The following is a 23254-nucleotide window of genomic DNA, read 5'->3' on the forward strand; positions in this document are numbered from 1 at the left end:
TCTCTTTCTTTAACAGTCATCCAGATGACATCCAAGCGGGGAAGACCGTTATTAATGTACAAGAATTACACATATTCCAAGTACCCTCATCCGTTAAAATATGGATGGCGTTGGTACTGTTCCAAAGTGAAGAATTGCAAGGCGTATCTCATAACTGGTCATGACAATGAGATTCTGGCTGTCACAGGATATCATATACATGCACCAAAATTAGAGTTCAACCATCCTATTGACTATGCTAAGTCTATCGTTAATAATATGTCTAAAAACTATTATATGTAAATATTGTTTTTAAGATATTAGGTACCTATATAATATAATAACCAGATAAGAAAGTACTTGGACAGTTGAAACTCTGTATGTTGATAAGTCAGGGAGCTTAGGGGAAGACAACAGGAACGGCAATAAACGGGATATTCTATTTTACATCTTAAAGAAATCCAGGCAGACAAAGTTATTTTTTATTTATTTTTTTCACTCTTAAACTTTCAAATTTTAAACGTGAACATAGAGTCACTTCTTTATTCTTTAGATAAGTAGGTATTAGTTACCGCAATCAATTGTAATAAATTATGCAAAGATGTTTATTATAGATTAAAAATATATATTTCATCCTCTCATTATTATATAAATACTTGTGTTATTATTATAAAAAAATATCTGTATTACCTATAACATTATTAGATAAGATAATTGTTGCAATTATTATAAGTTAAAATTATTAATGTAACAATATTATAATTGTGAAAATTTATATTTGTATAATTATATTTGTTATACATTTAGGTACTTCAAGTGCTAAACCGATTTGGGTGAAATTTGTTACTAAAATAGTTTAAAGATAGTGTCGCATATGATTGTTAATAATTAATATCAGTTTATAAAGAACATTTTTTTTTATTTCTCTCTGCTTTCTAAAGCATGAAAGCATTATTATGTCAAATGCTATTATCTACAATGGAATTTTTTTGATTAAATATCCGGTTTAGACCGGGCCAGTGACGTCACACATACACTATATACGAACACTCACACGAACGTAATGCTCAGCTTAGACCACATTCTAATTATATTTTAATAATGACATAATAACTTGAAACGAAAATATTTTCTTCCAAATGAACCCAAGCATGTAAAAGCTAAGGCTAATTTGAATATGATAGCAAGTTAAATTATCTCTAGGTTCCGTTGAACTCGGTCCAAAGAACCTGTTTGAATTTACTGCATCTTATTATAACCATATAGATACGAAAGTTTGTGGTTTTTTAGTAGTATTTGCTTTTTTAAAATTGGTGCTTTTTGATTTAACAGGAATTTTTTTTTTTATTTTCTCTATTAGTTGCTATTTTGTATATTGAAAAGTCGCCGTTTCATAATATCTGTAAACACGACGGTTGTGGGTTCGATTAGCACTTTTTGCTTATGATCATTTTCATTTCTATCATATATTTATATCACATTTATATCATCTTCTTCTTACTCTGGCTATCTTATACTAACTAGTATTGCGTTTACATTATACTGTAAAACAGGGTGGTAAGTGGGAAACAGAGATTCTGAACACTAGGCTCCCCTCTGCCTGCCTGCAATATGCGTGATACAGCGTGATGAAAAATTATAATTATATAGGTATACATAAGCTAATAAAGATTTAAATTATAAAACTACAAATAAAGCTTAAAAAACCTAATATAATTATTTTATTTTAGGATTTCATATGCTTCAAAAACAAACGACAAGAAAGCGATGTATAAATTGCTACAATAAATACAGACTCACATTACCAAGTACTGAGGCGGCTAAAAAAACCAAAAAAATTCTCACATTTTGCATTAAATGTGAAAAATCTTACTGTTTGCCCTGTTTTAATGAAAAACATTTTGATTGATTATTATATAGATATAGTAATTGCGATTCTATATTATTCCCATTGATAGCTTAGATAAAAAAGAACTTTTTTTCAGTGTGTTATAGGACAGAATAAACTTCACATTTCATTGTATATCAAAAAATCATATACCACGCGTGAAGTCAGATTTCATTTTAACAATTATATAATTTTATATGGGAAAATTCAGGAAACTCCAAAGTTGAAAAGACCTCGGGCACCCCGAATGAAAGTTTGTCAATCATATTCCGAAAAGCTGTTGATTAATATTTAAAAATATATAATATATTTTATAATATATAAAAAATATTTTGTCTGTGATGTAAACTGCGAACCATTATAATTGTATCGCAACGATAAATATTTTAAGTATTTAATGTAAATAAAAAAAACTATAATTTCTTACAATTTTCTTTACTTACCTTCATTGATAATAGAGATGGGCTGAACCACCGTACCAATAGAAAGGTTAGTCATCTCCTTCATTCGGACATCTTCAAGTATCTCTTTGCCTAGGGTAGTTCAGTCTCGAAGTCTTATCTCGAAATGTTGTGTTAACTGGTTAATAAATTAAAATAATAAAAAAAATGCAACGTCATTGAAGCGTTTTTTTTTTACTTGTATGATAATAAATCTAAGAATATAAATCAAATATAAAGCATACGTTGCTCGCATGCAATATCACACGTTTATTAAACACCAAGCTTTAGTAAACTTGCGATATTTAGTTTTTTGCTAAATAAGTTATGATTCCGCTTTTCTTATCTCTTACTATTGCCACTAAAACGGAGCCATACATCTTCTTTGAGAATTAATTGTGCGCTTTAAGTATTATGGTACGTTTGGAATTATTCATTTTTTCAGGTCCGGTCAGGCTAAGTGATGAAGAAAAGAATAAGAGGCGGCGTGTGCAAAAAAAATTAAGCATGCGCAGACTACGCCAAAAGCTTACTGAAACTGCTAAAGAAAAACTACGAGAGGAAGATAGGGCTAGATATTATAGAAAGAAGGAAAGAGGAGAAATTAAAACCATTCACCAATATACTCCCAGAGAACAGCGTCGGATAAGAAAAATGTGGCGCGAAAAAGCAAGAAATCGTCGTAATCATTCGAAAAGCCACAACTAGTTTTTTGCACATTGATTTTGCTGAAAATTATGTGCTGAAGTACGATCTGCCTACTTTGGCGGATTTTAGCTCAATTGTCGCTTCAGTGGAGTGTTTAAACACTAGTTTTAAAGCTACGTCAATGTGTTATATATAATATAGTATTTCAAAAAACTGCGTCATGACCGTGTTTGCATATGTGCTCATCATAAACCTATTCTCCATAAAATACTTAGTAAATATAATATCTACTTACTTACATATACTGAGTGATGGTCTAACCACACAATATAGGATGATTTCTTTCTTGATTTTTTTAAATTGAACAATATCAACAATATTATTTGGCACTATAGCGAAAAAGAGCATAAACATTGAAAAGAATTGAAGAGTGTAACAAAAATAGCCTTAAAATTTTATCAGACTATTCACATTGATCTTTCTTTTGTCCTTTCAGTTATAACAAATTTAAAGGCAATATTATCAGAAAATGCAATTTGGTTTCCCGAAAGGGAAATAGAACATACGGTAAAGAAAAATGAAAAAAAATGCAGAGGGAATCCTAATAACTGGAAGAGAATAGTAAATAAGCGGCAAAGGATGATGGGTAAGGAATATGTTGGATTCAAAAAAGAGGGCAATAAATTTGTACAAAATGATCTTAAACCCGCTAGAATAATGGGTCCAATGTGTATGTCGAGCAGATGTTTTAATGGTAAAGCAACGTATTGCCCAAAACTTACAGAAGACGTGCGGTTACAAATTTTCAAAAGCTATTGGAAGATGAGTTGGCGAGAAAAAAAAATGTACGTATCTTCAATGGTGGACAAGTTCCCTACAGCAAGAAAAACTAAGAACTCAAAATCAAGACGCAGTGACACCAAAGTTTACTATTTAAAAGTAAATGATAAAAAGGAAAGAGTTTGCTTTAAAACATTTTTAGAGACATTGGGCATAAAGGAAGCGACTGTTCGATATTGGCTAGAAGAGAAGACGGCCGTTTAGCAATAAATCTGAACCAAATACTCTATAGTAGCCACTGAATTAAAATAATTTAGACCTACCTTCCATCTAAGAAGACGCATGCAACATTCTCCGCTCATGAACTAGGTTAAATATCAGATGACCAATAAAACCCAATAATTTGAACCAAATACTTAGCTAGAACTGATAAAAGCTTTGACAAAGAAGCAGCACAATACATGCAATAACGACTCATCTTCAAGTTAAATAGAGTCCTATTCTGACGTGATACAGGTTCGATTTAATGACATGAGTACACAACGACATCGACGACTTTCTACCCTCACAACTTGCAATAATCACCAAGGAGGCCAGAGAAGAACCTAGTCCATGTTAGGTTATTACTAGTGACCCATTTTTTCTAAAAAGAAATTTTCTCATTTAACTTAGGTACCTCATTTCTGTTGCAAAATAAGTGATCATAATAAATTAATATTATTATGATAATATTTATGTATTTTATTTCCAGTCTGCTTTTGTGATATTTTCATGTTATACCTTGTGCATAAAAATAACTACAAAAATTCAACTGCTGGCAAGAATTGGCTTAACAATTTCTCAGTTATACGTAAAGTATGTCTCTGTCGATCTTAAGTTATGAAATAACTACTTGCTTAAATTAATAAATATATAAAGTCATTCTAACTCAAAAAGAAAATTAATATCTTGAAAAATCATACAACTTTAGAAATAAATAATAATAATTTATATACAAAATTTAAAAATTTAAGTAAAAAAGATTTATTGTTTATCTATTTATTTGAGCTTAATAATAAAATGATATAGTGATAGATATCAATATAAAATATTTTTTTATAGAAAAACTTCACTATACTTACTTAAAAAATATTGTTTTGGTTTACCATATATAAGTTAAGTGTTCAGAATAATTATAGGTAACTTACGAATATACTTATTTGTATTTCTATAAAATTATTAGTAATTAATTAAAACTTAAAATAATATATCTCACAGTACGTGGAATAATCCGTAAAAAGCAGTCCCGTTCGGGACCTTTCATTTTTGAACTAAAAATCGGGACATCTGGCAATGCTGAATCACTTCAATGGATGATTTCAATTCTGTTTGTGCTGACTGTGTATATTTTATACGTAAGTGTCGCGATAAATTATAATCGAGTTTTCCTTAATTTAAGTGTACTTTGTTCCATCAAAATAAGTTTTGTAAGATATTATTTTTATCATGGTGCGTACTGAAGTCAAAATATCTTTTTTTTTTGTTTTTTTAATAAGATCTCTTGTATTTTCATTTTTAAATGAAACTGGTAGCGGGTTCGAGTTACATTACAGAAAAGGATTAAGAATAGAATAGAAAGGAGAAGAAATAAGAATTATTTTTTATTTTCATTTCTTCGCTCTGGTGTCGAGACACAAAGCTTTTGAGTTTCGCCACTCAACACCAATGCATTTGTTATGTTCCCGCTGCCTACCTCGATGTGTGCTGAATACAAAGTATGCTAAAAATTATGCCTAAAATCTACCATGATAATTATTATGGACAAGAGTCAAGTCCAAGAAGGTACTTGCAAAAAAATTATAAATCAATGGAAGTGATTTACACTGCTTTTGTTTAAGATACAGCTTAAAACTAAAAAAAATAAGGTTTTAAGTGTGACTTCTAAGTAATTATAGACAATTGCAAAACAAATAATTACTATTGAAAAATCTAAGAAATAAAACAAAATTTGTATGCAAAAATTATATATCTACAAAAATAGTCTTGTACAGAATCATAATAATTGAGCAGTCTTGATTATATTATTAATAAAAAAATTATATGTTATACATAAAAAAATACATTAAGTAATATTTCAGTTTCTTATTATTATGCACTCAGTTTAAAAATAACAATTCTAAAAAGACAAAAGGTAATCTATTTTAGTTTTTATAATTAATAAATACATATAGCATACAAAATTTACATTAGACTATCTAAAATACATAATTTTATTATAAACACAAATTTTCTCAGACACATAGTTTTCTTGTAAATAAAAATTTCAAATTAAATTTATGTGATAGTATAAAAAATATTAAGATAAAAATTGTAATTTTTAATAAAAAAATATATAGTATTATTTGATTATTGTATGTAACTAAAAACAATTGTAATACCAACATTAACTCTTCCAGTTTTACATGTATAGTTAGATTCCAAAATAATAAAAAAGAACTTTAACTTGAGGGAAAAAAATAATTATCCTTTTTTAAATATATTATATATAATTTATAATAGCTTTATAAAAATAATTAAAATAATGTCAATAAAAACACTTTCCATTGTATATGTTCCAGGCTTAAAACAATGTTACAACAATAAAAATGATTATACTTATTCAAAAAAAATAGTTTCAAAGGTAAAACATTTTTTTAGGTTCATAGATTTACCAGGCTGAGAGAACCTAGTGTTGCATGTCGAAAATGTAATAAAAATTCCCTTCGGGGGATTGAACCCACAACCATTCTTACTTCCATAACACTCTGATTAATATTTCAATACTAAGTTAGGATATTTTATATTTAAAAATTCAGTCTTATTATGTACAGTCCGTCAGTTATATAATGAAAATACAGTAGGCATATTAAAATCAGTCTTTTTTAAATAAAGTGTAAATATTCAGTCATTTTCCAGTGAAAAATTTCACCAGGAAATTTTCTTATGCTGCTATAATTTTATTATGAAAAAAAAGATGATAATTTAAGTTATATTGTAAAAATATCTTAAACATACACTTAATTTTAAATGAATATCCAATATCCCAAAATCAGTCTGTTACTAAATTAGTTTCTTAGGGACTAAAAAAAAATATACATAAAATGTTTATAAAATACTGAGGTACAATGAGGTAGAAAATTGAATTCAGTCTTAACTGGAGGTGTGTTGACATAAAAAAAATAATTACTAAACTAAGATGTTCGTATTTAGAATATGGTTGCATTGGTACCCTGTATATCAGACAGAAATAATAAAATTATACAATTTTAAAAGATCCATCATTTCTACGGTAAAATCCTGGTGGTGGATGATTATGTTTATTCCTTACCCGATTAACAACAGTCTTCAATTGATGAAAAACAGTAGTGACGTCTACATGGCAGCCCGTTTTAATCCTTGAAGTACAGTACCATTGCTTTTTCCCATAAGCTAGTTTGTTCTTGAGACGAAATGCATATCCATTATGCACCAAAAGCATACTGCCTTTTCTTGTCGGTATAAAATTTGCTTCTGAAATAATATAACTATCAATAAATGTGTCCCAATATATTATTAAAATATTATGAAAACTATAATATTTATTTTGGCTATAGGACATAAATAAAAGATATTTGTTTTAACAAATTTCTTTATTTCACAACTTCATTGAAAATAAAATTAACACCTTTTCAATATTTCTTTTCTTATACAAACATTTTAAAAATATTATAGACAGCACATAAATAATTAATAGAGCGTTTTAACCTAAGCATCATTTGTAATATTTAATAACAAAAAATATCATAGCATAATTTAATAGTTTCAGGTTTACGTTTCACATACTTCAAAAATTATATTAATAATATTTATATTTAATTCACTTTAATAATGTTATCTTATACAAAGTTGATTTATTAAAAAAATTACAACGCCACAATAAAAACACACGCACGCGAGTTTCGTGACGCAACTAACTTTAGTGTTGCCATTACAGTTAATTACTAAATAAAAATAATACTTTATAAAACAGTAAAAAACTAATTGCCATTATTGTTATTACATTCAACTTATAGATTTACTTTCGTAGAATTATTCTTTATTATCTTTTAGCGTAATTAAATAATAAAAAAAGGATAACACTGTATTTGTACGAGGGAAAAATAGAGTTATTTTTTGTTCGTACAAATGAAACGCAAGTTTTGTATTGTAATTTGTAATTGACAAATATGTCAAACATGTGCCCCAGTGGTTTTAAGTTGTGAATTTTAATATTATTTAGTATCGTAATTTTGTGTTAAATTTTATTTTTTAAATGATTAATTGAATTTTATGCTTTCAATATTGTTTTTGTTACAACAGAAATGCGATAAATCGAATATCTAATATTTATGAAGTGAATTCTATATCGTCGAAAGTGTTTTCTATCGTAAATCTACAAATTTTGAAAAATATGTCGTCTCTCAGTGTTGTGAAAGTATTTTTTTTTGTGAAAGTGCAATGTTTCATTTTTTAAATTGTCTATTTTTATTCATAACATTTATAAATAAATTTACTTGTTACACCTGTTTTGAAACTGTTATACAATCATATAAAATATGTCTTAAATATAATTATTTAATATTAATGCCTTTATGTATCATTATTCATTTGATATTAATAAATATATTTGAATATTATTGGTTTAATTATCCTTCCATTTATTAATAGTGATTTAGTTTAATTACATTACTTTACAATTAATTTTTAACTAAAATATACAATTTCTTTTACAGGAATCTTTATAAATACAAGAGGAAATTCTAAATTATTTATTTATCAAAATCATACATTCAGATTTATGTATAAAAAGGCATATGGGAGTCAACTGTGGTATTGCTGGTACTTCTTCAGTAGATGTTGTCCTGCAAAATTAAGGATAAATAATGCAGGTAAAGTGACGGAGACCATCGGTGGTCATAATCATGATCCTCCTACATGCTGGATGACACCAGATGGAAAGTCATACAATCTACCGCCATTACCAGAAAAAAGTACTCAAAAGGATTAATAATTTTACTAATATGCTTAAGAGTTACAAATGGAATATATATTCCTGGTTTACTAGAGATATAATAAAAAAAGTATTTTAAAAAGTAGTTTTACTTTCTAATAAATAGAATATGGACATATTATTTACAGAGATTGTTATAGTATAACATTTTATTTTTATATTGTATTTAAATTAAGAATTATATGTATATCATAATGTGAGCTTTGTTATTGTCATTGCCATCTTATTTAAGTTAAATGTAAAGTAAAGTGGCCTTATTGATCATTTAAATTATGATATTGTGAGAATCTTAAAGAAAATGTCTGCTAATTTGCCTATTGTGTATCATTTCTGTGAAATTTAATGTATTATTAAAAAAAATATTTCAATAAACATAAAAACTTGATTGTAGTGCAACTCAAACTGATAATTAGCAAAAAAATTACCAACTTACAAGCATAAATGAGTTTCAATACATTTTAATCTAAGACTTCTTTGGTAAAAGAGCATTGACAGTATCCAAAAGCCGTGTGTTGAAAGCCCACTTTGTTTCAAGTTTTTTGTATATTTTCTCAAATATTTTTCTTTTCTCCGTGTCAAAGTGTTAAAACTCTTTAAACTAGTGAATATGAGTGAATATTTTTATCCAAGTTTCATCTATTGTTGTTAACACACTATTAGTTAAGTAGAAAATAGTTATATTTTTGTTGATACTGCCAGTCTTATATTGCTATGCTGTTTAATATATAATACAATCCAAAGTATTTTGTTGACCCAAAGTTTTAACTAATGTATACAAAATGTGTAGTGTTTAGTTTTAGTTTTGTTTTAATTAAATTTATGACTACTAATTATGAAATAGAATAGATTAGACCTCCTCTAGAATTGGCTTAGCCTTGAAAATAGTTTTTTAATAGACATCAGAGTATATAAAAATAAAATTTGTTCTCCGTTATGGGATATGCAACTTCAAGTGATACATTTAAAAATTTTTTTACAATTATTTATCTTTCCTATATATTAATAAGTTTTCTGTGCTTAAAAATACTTTGGAGGAACAAATAAATAATATTAAATTGAAGAATGTTCAAAATAAAAAAGTCATGAACAATAAATATGTCTGTTTCATTGTGGTTTTCAAAAAGCTATTCTCTAAGTTACATAATAAAGTATACAATCGTTTGAATGAAAGTAACAAAATGAAGGGCCCCTACAAGCAATATAGGACCTTAGAGTAAGGTCATAAAATCATTTTTAAAGGAATAGAATTGACAATTTAGTTTATTAATTCTAAATACAGTCGGCGAAGTCCAGACAAATCGGTTGATTAATACTAGAGTGATCACAATTGATATTTTATTTTGGTTTATTAAGTTCAAGTTCGATAAAACAAGCTAGGCTCCTTGGTTTGCTTGCTTTTCTTGCTGACTGATTTTGTTGAACGATAAACTTGGTTTAATTTATTTGTTGTATATATAGTCTCCTTATATATAAATACATATAAAATAAAAAGAAGCCCCGAAAGTATTAAAATGTTGGTAATCATAGCTTAAATTACAGAAATATAGACAAATTCTAACACTGCAACTAAAAAATCCTAAATTACATACATAAATGTGTGAATCCGCGACAGGTCGTGGGTTCGATTCGAACTCGAGGTAATAAAATATTTGATATTATTATTTATTTGCTCTGGTGTTAAGGCAGAAGCGCTAAGCTCCCTCTGCCTACCCTGCTACATGTGGAATACAGCGGGAAACTGATTCTTTTAAATATAAAATAATGTTAAAATGGAATTTGTGATGAAATTATCTAATAAGCATTATATTAATTACAAGATAACTTCATCACAAATTCCATTGCAACGTAATGTACTAATGACCTAATCAGAACTGATAATCCTGCTAAATACGCTTCACGAAATTATAACAATATTCAGCAACAGAAACATTGATAAATATCTATGAAAAGTATAGAAGCAAAGTAAAAATATATGAGAAATATCGTTGTGGTCGTGGCACGTTTGTTTGTTAATTATTTTTATTTCCTTGCTCTGTCAGCGAGATAAAGCACGGCACTTAACACGCACAGCGCACTGTCTCTAAAATTGGACGGAAAATGAAGAACGGAGTTCAATTGTATCTTCCTAACAGAATCGCTTTCCAAGTGATAGGCTCCTTCAGTACTGACAATACTGACATTTTATATGAATTCATTAGAAAGTGCTTTTAACAGCTTATCTCAAAGAAAAATAGTCCACGGAAAGATTTTAGATTGTCTTCCGCTATTTTATACATTAAAAACCTCATTACTTATATGAGAATATTGAAATGTTTTAAGAAAAAGTATTAAGTAAACGTGTTTAAAGATTTGCTAGCGTCGTGCGACTTCATACGTCCACATGATAGCGATCACGTGACTTGTCTTAGCGCTAAGATATGAATCTTAGAATCGATTTTTTTAGAATCTTTATTTTGTTTTTAATACTATATTAGGTTTTTTTTTAATTTAATATAGTAATTCCCACTACAACTACGATGTAAATAGAGATTAAGATAATTAGAAGTAAGTAGGTACTTAATGAATCAGTGTGATTAAAAAAAAACGGCTTTGTCATGTCTGTTAGGTGATGGAACTGAAAGTTATAAAGCTAATACAGTTATAAATATTATAGAGCCAAAGAGTTGGTTTGGTTGGACGCGCTAATCTCAGAAACTACTATAGACTAAAGGCCAAATCTATTTAAAGTTATTTTTGATTATGCTGGCTATGTCCAAGTAAAAGCTAGTAAATATTATGTAAATACAAATAAATCCTATAATTTTAAATTATCATCATGTTGGCGCCACTATAGCGTAGAATATATTTGTTGAAAATGAATAATAAAAGTAATTTCCGATGCTATGCTAGGTATAACTGACTCATCGCTAGGTTACACCAAAAATTCAAGACCGACCGATCTTACGATCTACGATTATTGACCACAATCGACATTCGCGATCTATATTAATCATTTTTAATAAGTATTTTTTTAATAAGTACCGACTTAAGAGATAGTGAAAATGCTTAGTTAATCACACTTGTGCAATCTTAATAATATTTTAATTTTGTCGTTGGAAAGTAGGTATATGTAATGATAAGTAAAACTTTTCTATTATTTAAACGCGTTTTTTACGTGAAATAATCCAAAAATGCATCCAATAAATTTTTAAAATTAAAATCGCTACATTATAAGATAAGAGAGACCTCACACAAAAAATAATAAAAAGCTAAGACACTATGATTCACCCAGATAGCATTTCTTGACTATCAGTACGGAACCTGCTGTTAAGACACTCTGTTTCCCATTTTCTGCCGAATTCTGGAGGCATTGCGTGTTGAGTAGCAGAACTCAACGCCGCCTCGACACCAGAGCGAAGAAATGGAAATATAAACGTAAATAAATATTTTATTTCCCCGAATGGGGATCGAACCCACAACCGTCGCGTTACAAGTCACACCCATGTGCCGCTGCGCCACGCCGGCCTTTAATCATTAAAATATTAATGGTAATATTATAGAAATTTGTTAAAAACGCATAATTGAAAACTAGTGTTCTTCAATATTTACACTTAAAAGATCGATCTATCTTCTTGGTATGTTACAGAGATGTAGAGTATGTAACTGACCACACATCCACACGTGTCATACGAGTATGACACCCAATAATCGCGTTCAGTACCGTTGGTACCTGTACTGGAAATAGTTGCTTAATAAATGGTAACTATTTAATTCATTAGCAGGTCTCCAAAATAATAATTAATCCAGGGTAATTTCTAGTCACATCCTGAACTGCTGGTACGAAATGAAAAAAATCTTGTTTTGTGGGATAAAAAAGAAAAGTTATAAAGTTAATCGTTTCTACCTAACGCGTTGTAACTGGATCATTTGAAATAAAGCATTACTACGTCGTCGCTATGTTAGTTATAACGAATTATTTAATGTAGGGGAGAAGTGGCATGAAGGAGCCAAGTTTTGAAAGAGCCACCTGCAATATTATAGTAGTTTAGGAACGGATTCGTTAGAATATTTTATTTTTAAATGGCAACAACGGACAACCAACGGACGCCGAAACGTCGAGTTGAAGTTTTTGGTATTCCAAAGTAAGTATTTTACCTCCTTTGAGTTGTTTTTTAGTATTTCATTGTAAACAAATACGTTTATGTATATATTTGGCCTTGTAACTGCATTAAAATTGAGTTTAAAAAATTTTGATAACGTTGTCATGTTGGAGGTTATATTTTTTTAAAGACCCGGGTGGACGGGCCTTGAAAGAGGTGGCTCTTTCATAACTGGCTCAAATTTAGACCCCGATTAAAATTTTATAAATTAATTATAATAATAATAAATATACATTCTTAACATACATTATTAAATCATTTGCTTCAGATATTTCATTAAGGAGAAGTCTGATCCCAAAAAAACGAAAAAGGCCCGAAAAATCACTAATTGAAGAAGCAGTTAGTGAAGTTTTAGAGAAAGGTCAGTCCATAAACAAAACTGCACTCGCCTTAAATATATCGAGGGCATATTTAGCTAAAATAGTTAAAAAAGTAAAGGCTTCAGGTGAATCATCTTATCAACATTGTCCTAATATAGGAAATAAACGTATTTTCACAAAAGATCAGGAGAATATGCTTGTGGAATATTTAAAGACTTCTTCAAAAATGTGTTATGGCCTATCAAGATACCAAGCTAAGAAGCTGGTATTTGATTATGCCATGGCCAATGGTATCTGCCCAGATAAGTGGAAAGAAATTGAAAATGCGACTGATGATTGGTTCAAGGGATTCATGAAGAGGCATAAAAATTTAACTCTGAGAAAACTTGAAAACCGTTCTAAAAATATAGATAGATAAGATTTAGAAGCTTATATTGAATGCAAGAAATATATTTTTTTAAAAGATCTCATAATTTAAGTATGTTGTTTTTGATAGAAAATATTATTATTTTTTATTCTGTTTAATTTTCGAGATTTTTATTAATAAAAGAACTATCCGCTTCTATTATGTTAAGAAAAATAGAATATAAATAAAATAATATAGTGTGATTGGTCTGAATAATATAAGATTGTAAGAATTAAAAAAAAAAACATTGCTTTTTAATAAGAATTATTAAATCTTTTTTATTTAATATTGTTTAGCATAATTCTCAATGTTATACCTCATAATATAAGACTGGCTCTTTCATAACTTTTAGTGGCTCTTTCAATACCGAAATGTTATGAAAGAGCCAAATGACACGTTTTTTTTTAATTAATATTTTATTATTTTTTTATTATATTTAAGGGTTATTTCGTACGAAATTACCTAGTTTAATAAATAAATAATAATTTGAGGAAAAAATCTTAATTTCTTTAATTAAAAATATATTTTTTTGCTTCATTTAGTAAACTGGCTCTTTCATGCCACTTCTCCTATACATACACCTATCTTTATTTGCAATATCATGACGTTATTCATTTCGCTAGGTATATAAGATAAGATACGGCCTCGTCTAAGTTATGCATATATATTTTGTTACTGATAACAAATTATGGTTTTATAGCCTCTACGTAATCAATTGTTACTTCATATTATGTACTAATTCTACACGTAAGTACTTTTATAATGATGTATTTGACGTGACGTCATGAAATCTTTTACAGGTAAAGCTAATAAATAAAACTTAAATTGGTCTAACATTGGATATTTTTGATATTGTTATTAATTTTAATACGAAAATAGTGTTCCTGTTAATTTGGTTTCGGCGGTAAATTCTAATTTAAACTAAACCTTTTTACCCAGTATTTACTTAACTCTTCATCTTGTGTCATTAAATTATCAATGATACAATTAAAATGATGTAATTGAATTGTGAAAATATATCATATAATATTTATTGTGATTATGTTGTATAGTTATTGAGCCTATTAACATACACAATGTATTGTTACATAACACATTGTAAATAATATATTAAAGTCCATTGAAATATATATTATATTTAATTTACGATTACTTCATTTGCTACATGTTACACATAGTACATATTTATAATTAGTATGGAAATACTAGGAGGATAATGTATAAAATACCCGCCTAGCGACATCTATTGTTAGGTTTCGTACTAAAAATTTATCAATGTATAAGTAGGTATTTATTTTTTATTAATTTAAATAGATTAATTAAGTTTAAGTCACTCATAATTTAATACGTTAGCAGTAAAATACTTTGTAACAGAAATAAAAATGACATTTAAACATAAATATTGTTTTAGGAATAGTGAAATAGATAAATGATGCAAATATATTCATTATACTTTTATGGATTATAAGAATTCCTAAAAATATTTTAGTGTGACAGTATTTTTTACAAAATTGACAGTTTACTTATGTTCAATTATATTATAAATAAAAAAAAATATATTTTTAAAAAATATTTTTATTTAATTACAATGTGTACATACGTACAACGGAACGTTATACATGAACAATACTGTAACATATGTTTATAGATGCATCGTAATAATTTTCAACAGAATAGTCAACTTTATGAATAATATTTATTTAAAAATTATATATTTTTCTTCATGTTTACATTTTTAATTACTTCATAATTTCATATTTACCTATCGAGCCAGCAAAACATAATGACTGTCATACAGTATTGACATTGACAGGAGTCGTGCGATATTAATTATTTCGTTTTTTCCCTCTTTCTTATAATTTCAGGACTTTTAAAGTGTTTAAATCATTATTTCTTCTAAAATAAACCTAAATCACTAATTAGAAAGTGTAATACAAATTGTGTATACGTGAAAATGTTTATGGTTTAGGTTATTTCAAATAAAAACATTGCGTAAATAAATGTGTTTTGAATCGTGAAACGAAAGTATAACTGTGTATTACTGAGTAAAGTTAATTAATTATATGATAAAATTTCAGGTGATGATTTAGTTCAATGTGTACCAACGAAAAAAGGTCACCATATTTTATACAAGGGTTACACTTATGTGTTTAAGAGTAGGCTACAGTGTGGTGCTGAACAATGGTGCTGTTCCTACCGTCAGAAGACTGGGTGTATATCAGTAATAAACATGCAAACGTATGGCGTTGAAGTTGTGAGAGATTTCCATAACCATAAAAAACCTATGTTTTCTGATTAAATCTTAAGTTTTGTATTGTTTTGCTCTCATATAAACAGTAGTGATATGAAATTTTCCAAAGATTTAGTAATTATTTAGTAAAGTTGTTAAGAATTAAGTTTTTAAATCTTTTTATGTTATATTAATATTATTTTGAATAGTATAATATGTAACCAATTTGTGATTTTATTTAAGAACTATGTGTATCTTTTTATATTGCAAAACTGTAGTTCAAAATGTTAATGTTAATTTATTTATTAATCATATAAATACAAAGTTGGATATGCAATGGATGAGTTTTTTTATATACCTTTTTGGTTTATTTAAATATATGTACATCTTATCAAATTAGAACAACATTTTGTCGGTGGTGACAAAACTCCTTACTTAAAATAGGAATTGTTTTTTGTATGAATGAAATATGTAAAGAAAGGTCAAGGACCTTCCACATTAAACTTACAATAAGAAATATTTTATATAGCATGCTGTATCATATATTATATACAATACTAGAAACATTTTCTTATATGAACAATTGATTTGAATTAAATGTTTATAAACAAAAAGTTTTTTACTTTAACCACACCAAAAATTTACCAGTAGTATAATAATAATACATTGTTGAGCAAATTCAATATTCAAAAATATTTTCAGATGATGCAGTGCCCGAGTGGTTAATGATATATTACGTAAAAATGGATGATAAACAATATAAATGTAACATTTGCGAAGATATGGTCACATCAGATGAAAAGTCAAAGGAATTATTAAATCATATAATAAAGGTACACAAGGAAGTGTATGATTTACACAAAGATAATCCTGAATCAAATGTTGGTTTTCAAATTGAATATCTACAATTTAGTATGTTGAAAGATGATAAATCTCAACCAGTTATATTAGAGGAGGTCTGTGAAACAACTACAGATGATATAGTGAAGGCAGACGAAAAAGACAACAAGGAGAGTGTGGATATGCAATATGTACTGGTGCCTCGAAAAAAGAAATTAAGGACAAGTAAGTTTTTTTTTCCGTGTAGTATCTTTATACTGGCTATATACTTTACAAACTGTTACTACCCGATTAGAACCGTCTCTGAAAGTAAATGTGATGGTTGCGGGTTCAATTCTCTCTCAGGGGATGACAACACACAGTGTCTCAAATTAGTGCAGAAAGAGGTGAATAGGTTCTCTCTGCTTATACTGCAATATGTGGGGTAAACTTGAACATGAAGAAGCAAATGAATTGTGAAAACTAATAATTTAATAAAAATATATAAAAATAATATTAAATAATTAATTCCAGAATTTAGTCGTAAACGCAGTTGGGTTTGGAAATATTTCGAAAGTTTGACCAGCATTATATATAGATGCAATCTTTGTAATGTAGTGCTTTCCATAAAAGGTTTCAATTCAAATAATATGAATAGACATATTCGGTCGCGACACCCGAGCGTGTATAAATCAGAAGTTATGAAAAAAGATATGAGTGAATCAGAAAAAAAAAAATGGGATTGGAAAATGGAGGAAGAAAGTGATAAAGATATGGATGAAACTAGTAGTAAGTATCTGTCATGGTTTAATAATAATAATAAATATATCTTATTGCACATAAACAAAAAAGTATTAATTTTCACATTTTCGAAAAATACAATAACCTGGTCTTTTTGCTTAAAGCAGTCTCTTCCAGGACAACAATTTTCCATATGTAAACAAATTTATATTTTTTAATAGTAGTACATTATTTATTATTCTTTAATACTAACCAAAGGAAGCTTTTAGTGTTTTATTTTAAATATTTTTACTACAACCACTGAAGGTTAATATTATCTATCACCCAAGAGCATTAGCCAATTCACGCTTTCGCTTGTGCTAGAGAAATGTCAAAACGTCTGTATTATATAAATATTGTTTGACTATAGTTGACTGACAAGGTAGTCAATTCTCATAATTATAATAGGTACCAATTGTTTACTGTTTCATGATTGAAGTATTTTTTTTAACATGTTGTCATTAAGTTAGCCTTATGAAATTTTTAGTGATTGTTGTACACAGGTACCAGTAGTTTTTAAAATTACTTCTGAGAAAAAATCAGTAACCAGTATTTTTTTTCGCCCTTAAAGTTTTTGTTAAAATTTCAGGGTTTCTTATAAAACAATTTTTATTTTGATGATAGTTCCAAGATATACAAACCGATATTTATCGTCGGGTTGTATTAACCAATTTTCTTCAAGAATCTAATTTTTTCCAAAAAAACTCTTCCCTTTCCGATTATCCGGACGACTAACGACAACAATTAGTCCGGTTAATCGAGTTTCTACTGTAAATGTAAGACTAGTAGCGCTAGGCACAAATGTGTGACCCTAAATGCAAGTAAATATTTTCATTTCCACGCTCTGATAACGAAGTAAAGCGCGTCGTTGAGTTCGGATCTCACGTATTGTTTTTAGAATTCGGCGGAATATGGGGAACGGAAATGTGTTAATGAGTTCGGACTTCGGAATGTTTTAAGACTAGGTTCCCAGGTTTCCTTTCCCTGCTATGTGCAGGATACAATTTGAAACTAAATGAAGATAATAAAATATATTATGAAATATAACATATAAGTAAATACAAAATATATTATATAATTTTGTTCACAGATAAAATAAAACAGCGTCGTAGTTGGGTTTGGTCTTATTTCAACAGATTATCCAGCACTTTGGCTCAATGCAAAGTGTGCAGCAGAAACATATGTCATGGCGGCAATTCAACTGGCAACATGAATAGACATCTTAAGATGATACATAATAAAATAGGTGGTAAGTACAATTTATATTTAATGAGATGAATGATGAATCATTACAGGTAACCAAAGCTATTTAAAGTATTGGCTTGATTTAGAGAATACATAAAGTCTAGCTGTAAAGGATGGCTCGTCGCCTAATTTGAACTTTAAAAGTTAAATGAAAGGTATGCCTGAAATTATGAAAAGATTGTTTACAAAAAATAGGATACGAAAGTAAGTAATTATTATTTTTCATATAAGCGAATAGAAATATAAATACCATTATTCTATTTTGGAAATGAAAAAAAAAGATGGTCCATAATATACCTTTATTTTTTGGTATTACTTGTTTTAAATTATTTTCTAAATATTTTTTTTAAATTACTTTTTTAAGATTAAGAAGTATAAATTTGTTTTATCTTCTATACTAATATAACACAATCGAAGAGTTTCGCGCTAATCTCAATTACTACTTGTGCAAAATGAAAAAATATTTTTGTTTTGTATAGTCCATTTAGCCAGGAATGTAACTTAAGTTAATAATTTTAATGTAAGCCACTACTTGCGGTCAGAATTACTTAGATATATATTTGGCATACATGACTCGTAGTTTTTTTCATTGGATCAAGCGGGCGAAGCCGTAGACTCGTTAACGCGATAATCAAATCAAAATTTCGCGCATTTATGGACATAAATTTTCAGATGACCACAACTGGGTGTGGAAAGTTTTCGAGACGGCCGAAGACGATTTCTTCTCGTGTAAAATATGTCAATACAAATGCATGAAATTCGACGACGTCGATAAAAGTGTTACATGTATTTTAGAACATCTTAAAAATGAACATGGAGTCGTGTCGGGAGATCAAATTATTACTGGGACGGAATTAGATATCGATAGTGTAGATTAAAATGTACTACAATATTAAATATATTTAATTATTTATTATTTTATATTTTTTTAATTGTAAGATATTAATTATTTTACATTTGTATGTTATGGTGTGGTTAAGTAAATTTAAATCCTTATGCAAGATTTTTGTATGTAGCTGGTATTTTTTTAATGTTAAATATGAAATAAAGGATATTAAGTTTAGTGGTTTTTTTAATTCATATTTTTATAAAAAACGTAAGCTTCATTAGAAAGTGTTTGGCAATTGTCCTTAATTTATGGTGTCTATTAAGAAATGAAAAAAATAAGCATTTGAAACTACACTATTAATTGAAGACTTAACAATTAAATCCATGCCAATATGAATACTAAATTAATAATAGTGAAGTGAAGTAATAGATGTGGGTTCGATTCCCATTCGAAGAAATGTAAAATTTAATATTTTCCTTTCTTCGATGTGGTGTCCCATAGCGCGACGTTGACTTCCGCCACTCAACACACAATATTTTATGATCTCTACAATTTTTGTTTCAAACGAGGGGTTTAGTTATAGTTTTAAAAAATATTTAGATTATAGAAGATTTTTATATAAAATAAGCTATTTTTAAGTTTAACATTATGAAAAATGTACATATCATTATATAAATTCGATAGTTATATTTTCTAGAGCTTAATAATATGAATGAATAGTATACATTTTTAAATTTAAAAATATTATTTATATAACTAATTTTAATTAATAATCGTAGGTATCTATGCATAAAAGATTGTGAAAATAACTTATGATGAATACGAATTAAAAATTTTGTAACTACCATTGAAATAAAAAAATAAACAAAACACAGATTTGGTTTATATTTATAGGTTTTTATATAATACACAATCATTATTAGTGTTTGTAATGTGGTATCTTTCTATTACATAAAAATATTTTGCGTTATCGCGGTAGACAGTTATCAAGCAAAATTACGATATAACGATGTTAGGGGTTACTTTATGGAACGGGCATGAATTTACTTTAAAACTGTGACAGTTTCTAAAATATCTATTTTATTAATAACCTGGAAACGATGTATATATTTAATTGATTACGAAATAATATTGTATTGTTTAAAATGATTTTGAAATTATCCCTTTGTTTTTGTAATTTCTTTCCAGTTATCCCGTTACAATGAAAATTCGATTCCCACTCGGGGAAATGAAATATTTAATATTTTTTTTTCGTTCTAGTGTAGAGGCAAAGCGACGCAGTAATGAGTTCCACAACTCAACACGCATTGCGTCCTATGTGCTGCGCCTGCAGTGTGGTGGATACAGTGTAAAGCTGATTTATTTATTTCTATTAGTATTTAGAAAACAGATTCAACAAAGACTCCACATTATGACAACCAAAACAAATTAATATGCCTTAAATCACATATTCACAGATAGACAATCAGAATAAAGATTGACTTTAACTCTATTATATTTTATTTTCCTTTAAAATACAAAGCAGCCTCGCACATTTCGTCTTCTATTCTCATAGTCAATCGGAATGGGAAAAAATATTGAAACCTCTGCTTGCAGCAGTTACCTACTTTGCCTGTGTTGAGAATATAATAAACTTTTATTGGATATATAATTCACTTGAATAACCTTCCTCCTACGCTGCAAGAGATACAGCGCGAAGCCAGCATAAAAATGCTCTAAAGACTAACAGGTTAATGAAATAATATTATTTTTAGATCATTGAAAGATGAGAGTTGCTGAGCGAAGCCCCAGTATTTTCAGAAAAATATTTTTAATGTAATACAAATTCTTTATATTTTAAAATATTTTGATGATAAATAAATGTACCGATAAAACAGCTATTGTGTTATTAATTGTGCAAAAAACATCCTTCAGCCAATAAATATACATTTATTTTAGTCTATGATTACTTATACGTCATCATATAATAGTGTCATAAATAAATATTTAAAAGTTTATTTATTACACTAGTACAATTTATGGGCGCGTAGTTATGATATTTTTGTTAAAACAGTTTGTCAGGTTAATTTAATAATATTGAAAAAAACATAAGTAAGAATAAAAATATATAACAATAATTATTTATCTTCCAAAATTAGGTCGTAAACGCAGTTGGATTTGGGAATATTTTGAAAGTGTGACCAGCACCACATATAGATGCAATCTTTGCACCGCAATGGTTTCTACAAGAAACTTGAAAACAAACAATATGAACAGACATTTTCGATTGAGACACCCGAGCGTGTATAAAGCAGAAGTAACGAAAAATGAAGATGAAGATAAAGATGAGACAAGAAGTAAGTAAATGTATGATAGTTTTATGATAATAATAATAATTACCTATTACTTGACATCTCTGGTGTTACACGAGGTCGGGAGCGGCGGTCATAGTTCCGTTGGCTTATAATAATCTTACTTAAATCTTCAATCGTAGTTGTTGCTCTCGGCCTGCCTGGGAGACGGTTGTTGCAAACTGTTGTACCTCAGTAGTCTTGAAACCTTAAGTCGTGAAATGTCGCGATTGTTTTTACGGTATTTATTAGCGCCGATTATTAAGAGACGGGGCAAAATGCCTACAGTTTCTTCAGAAAATTCCTTCATTTTAACTATATTTTTACAAAAAAAAAATAACTCGGTAGTTAAACACACAAAGTTTTGAGACTTTAAATATATATAACGCAGAAGTATTGGGAGTTTTATATTTTATATGGGTTTTTGGATAAGAACTTAACCAGAATAAAAATATCACTTCAGACTCATGTTGAAGAAATTTTGACCACAATACTACTTAGGTTTTATTACCAGGCGTCGGCAAATAACAATAGTCTGTATGACTTTTCGGCGTAGATAAGGGTTTTGCGGCGATATACAAACAAACCCAATAAAAATAGTATTAATGATATATTACATCAAATTTGAAGAGATGTTAATTTCATAATGTGGACATCCACTAAGAAAGGATTTTCAAAAATTATAACCCTAAAGGGGTGAAATAGGGGTTCAAAGTTTGTATGGATTTTTGTTTAAATCGCGACCGATTTTTATAAAATTTGAAATTCAGACTCTTAGGTGAAGCCGCGACGGTCCACTAGAAATATTCATACACATATTATATAGTTTTATTCTATGGTAACTTATACAATAATAAGAATACACAGTATCTCAAATTCGGGCAGAAAGCAGTAAATAGAGTAACTTTACATTAGGTTCTCTCTACTTGTACTGGCTATAAGCCATTAAAAACATCAGTTGTGACACTATTACAATTTATGGGCGCATTGTTATGATATTTTTGTTATTATAGCTTGTCAAGCTAACTTTATAATTTTGAAAATAACCTAAGTGACAAAAATATATAACAATAATTATTTATCTGCCAAAATTAGGTCGCAAACGAAGTTGGATTTGGAAATATTTTCAAAGTGTGACCAGCACCAAATATAGATGCAATCTTTGCAACGAAACGCGTATTATATCATGCTCGAATACGCAAAATCTGAACAGACATGTTCGGTTGAAACACTCGAGCGTGTATAAAGCAGAAGTAAAGAAAAAAAATATGAATAAAATAGAACAAGACCTATCTGGGGAAAATCAGGAAGAAAATGATAAAGATAAAGATGAAACTAGAAGTAAGTAAATGTATGATAGTTTTATGATAATAA

At 28.3% G+C, this 23254-nt stretch overlaps 1 protein-coding gene across 4 annotated transcripts in view; it reads left to right on the plus strand.

Moving 5' to 3' along the window:
* LOC146540090 (uncharacterized) overlaps window positions 1-23254 on the plus strand; it is a 318142-nt gene that overhangs the window by 276717 nt on the left and 18171 nt on the right. For 3 of the 4 annotated variants that reach the window (XM_085207318.1, XM_085207322.1, XM_085207320.1), the window contains exons 5-6: window positions 21683-21886; window positions 22976-23221. In XM_085207318.1, the coding sequence (XP_085063444.1) occupies window positions 21683-21886; window positions 22976-23221 (450 nt within the window). The remainder of the gene's footprint in view (window positions 1-21682; window positions 21887-22975; window positions 23222-23254) is intronic. The other variant, XM_085207319.1, reaches the window with a different exon arrangement.

This window comes from Heliconius melpomene, chromosome 3, assembly GCF_056956725.1.
Source record: "Heliconius melpomene rosina isolate 202511_hmr_F chromosome 3, ASM5695672v1, whole genome shotgun sequence".
NCBI classification, from domain to species: domain Eukaryota; kingdom Metazoa; phylum Arthropoda; class Insecta; order Lepidoptera; family Nymphalidae; genus Heliconius; species Heliconius melpomene.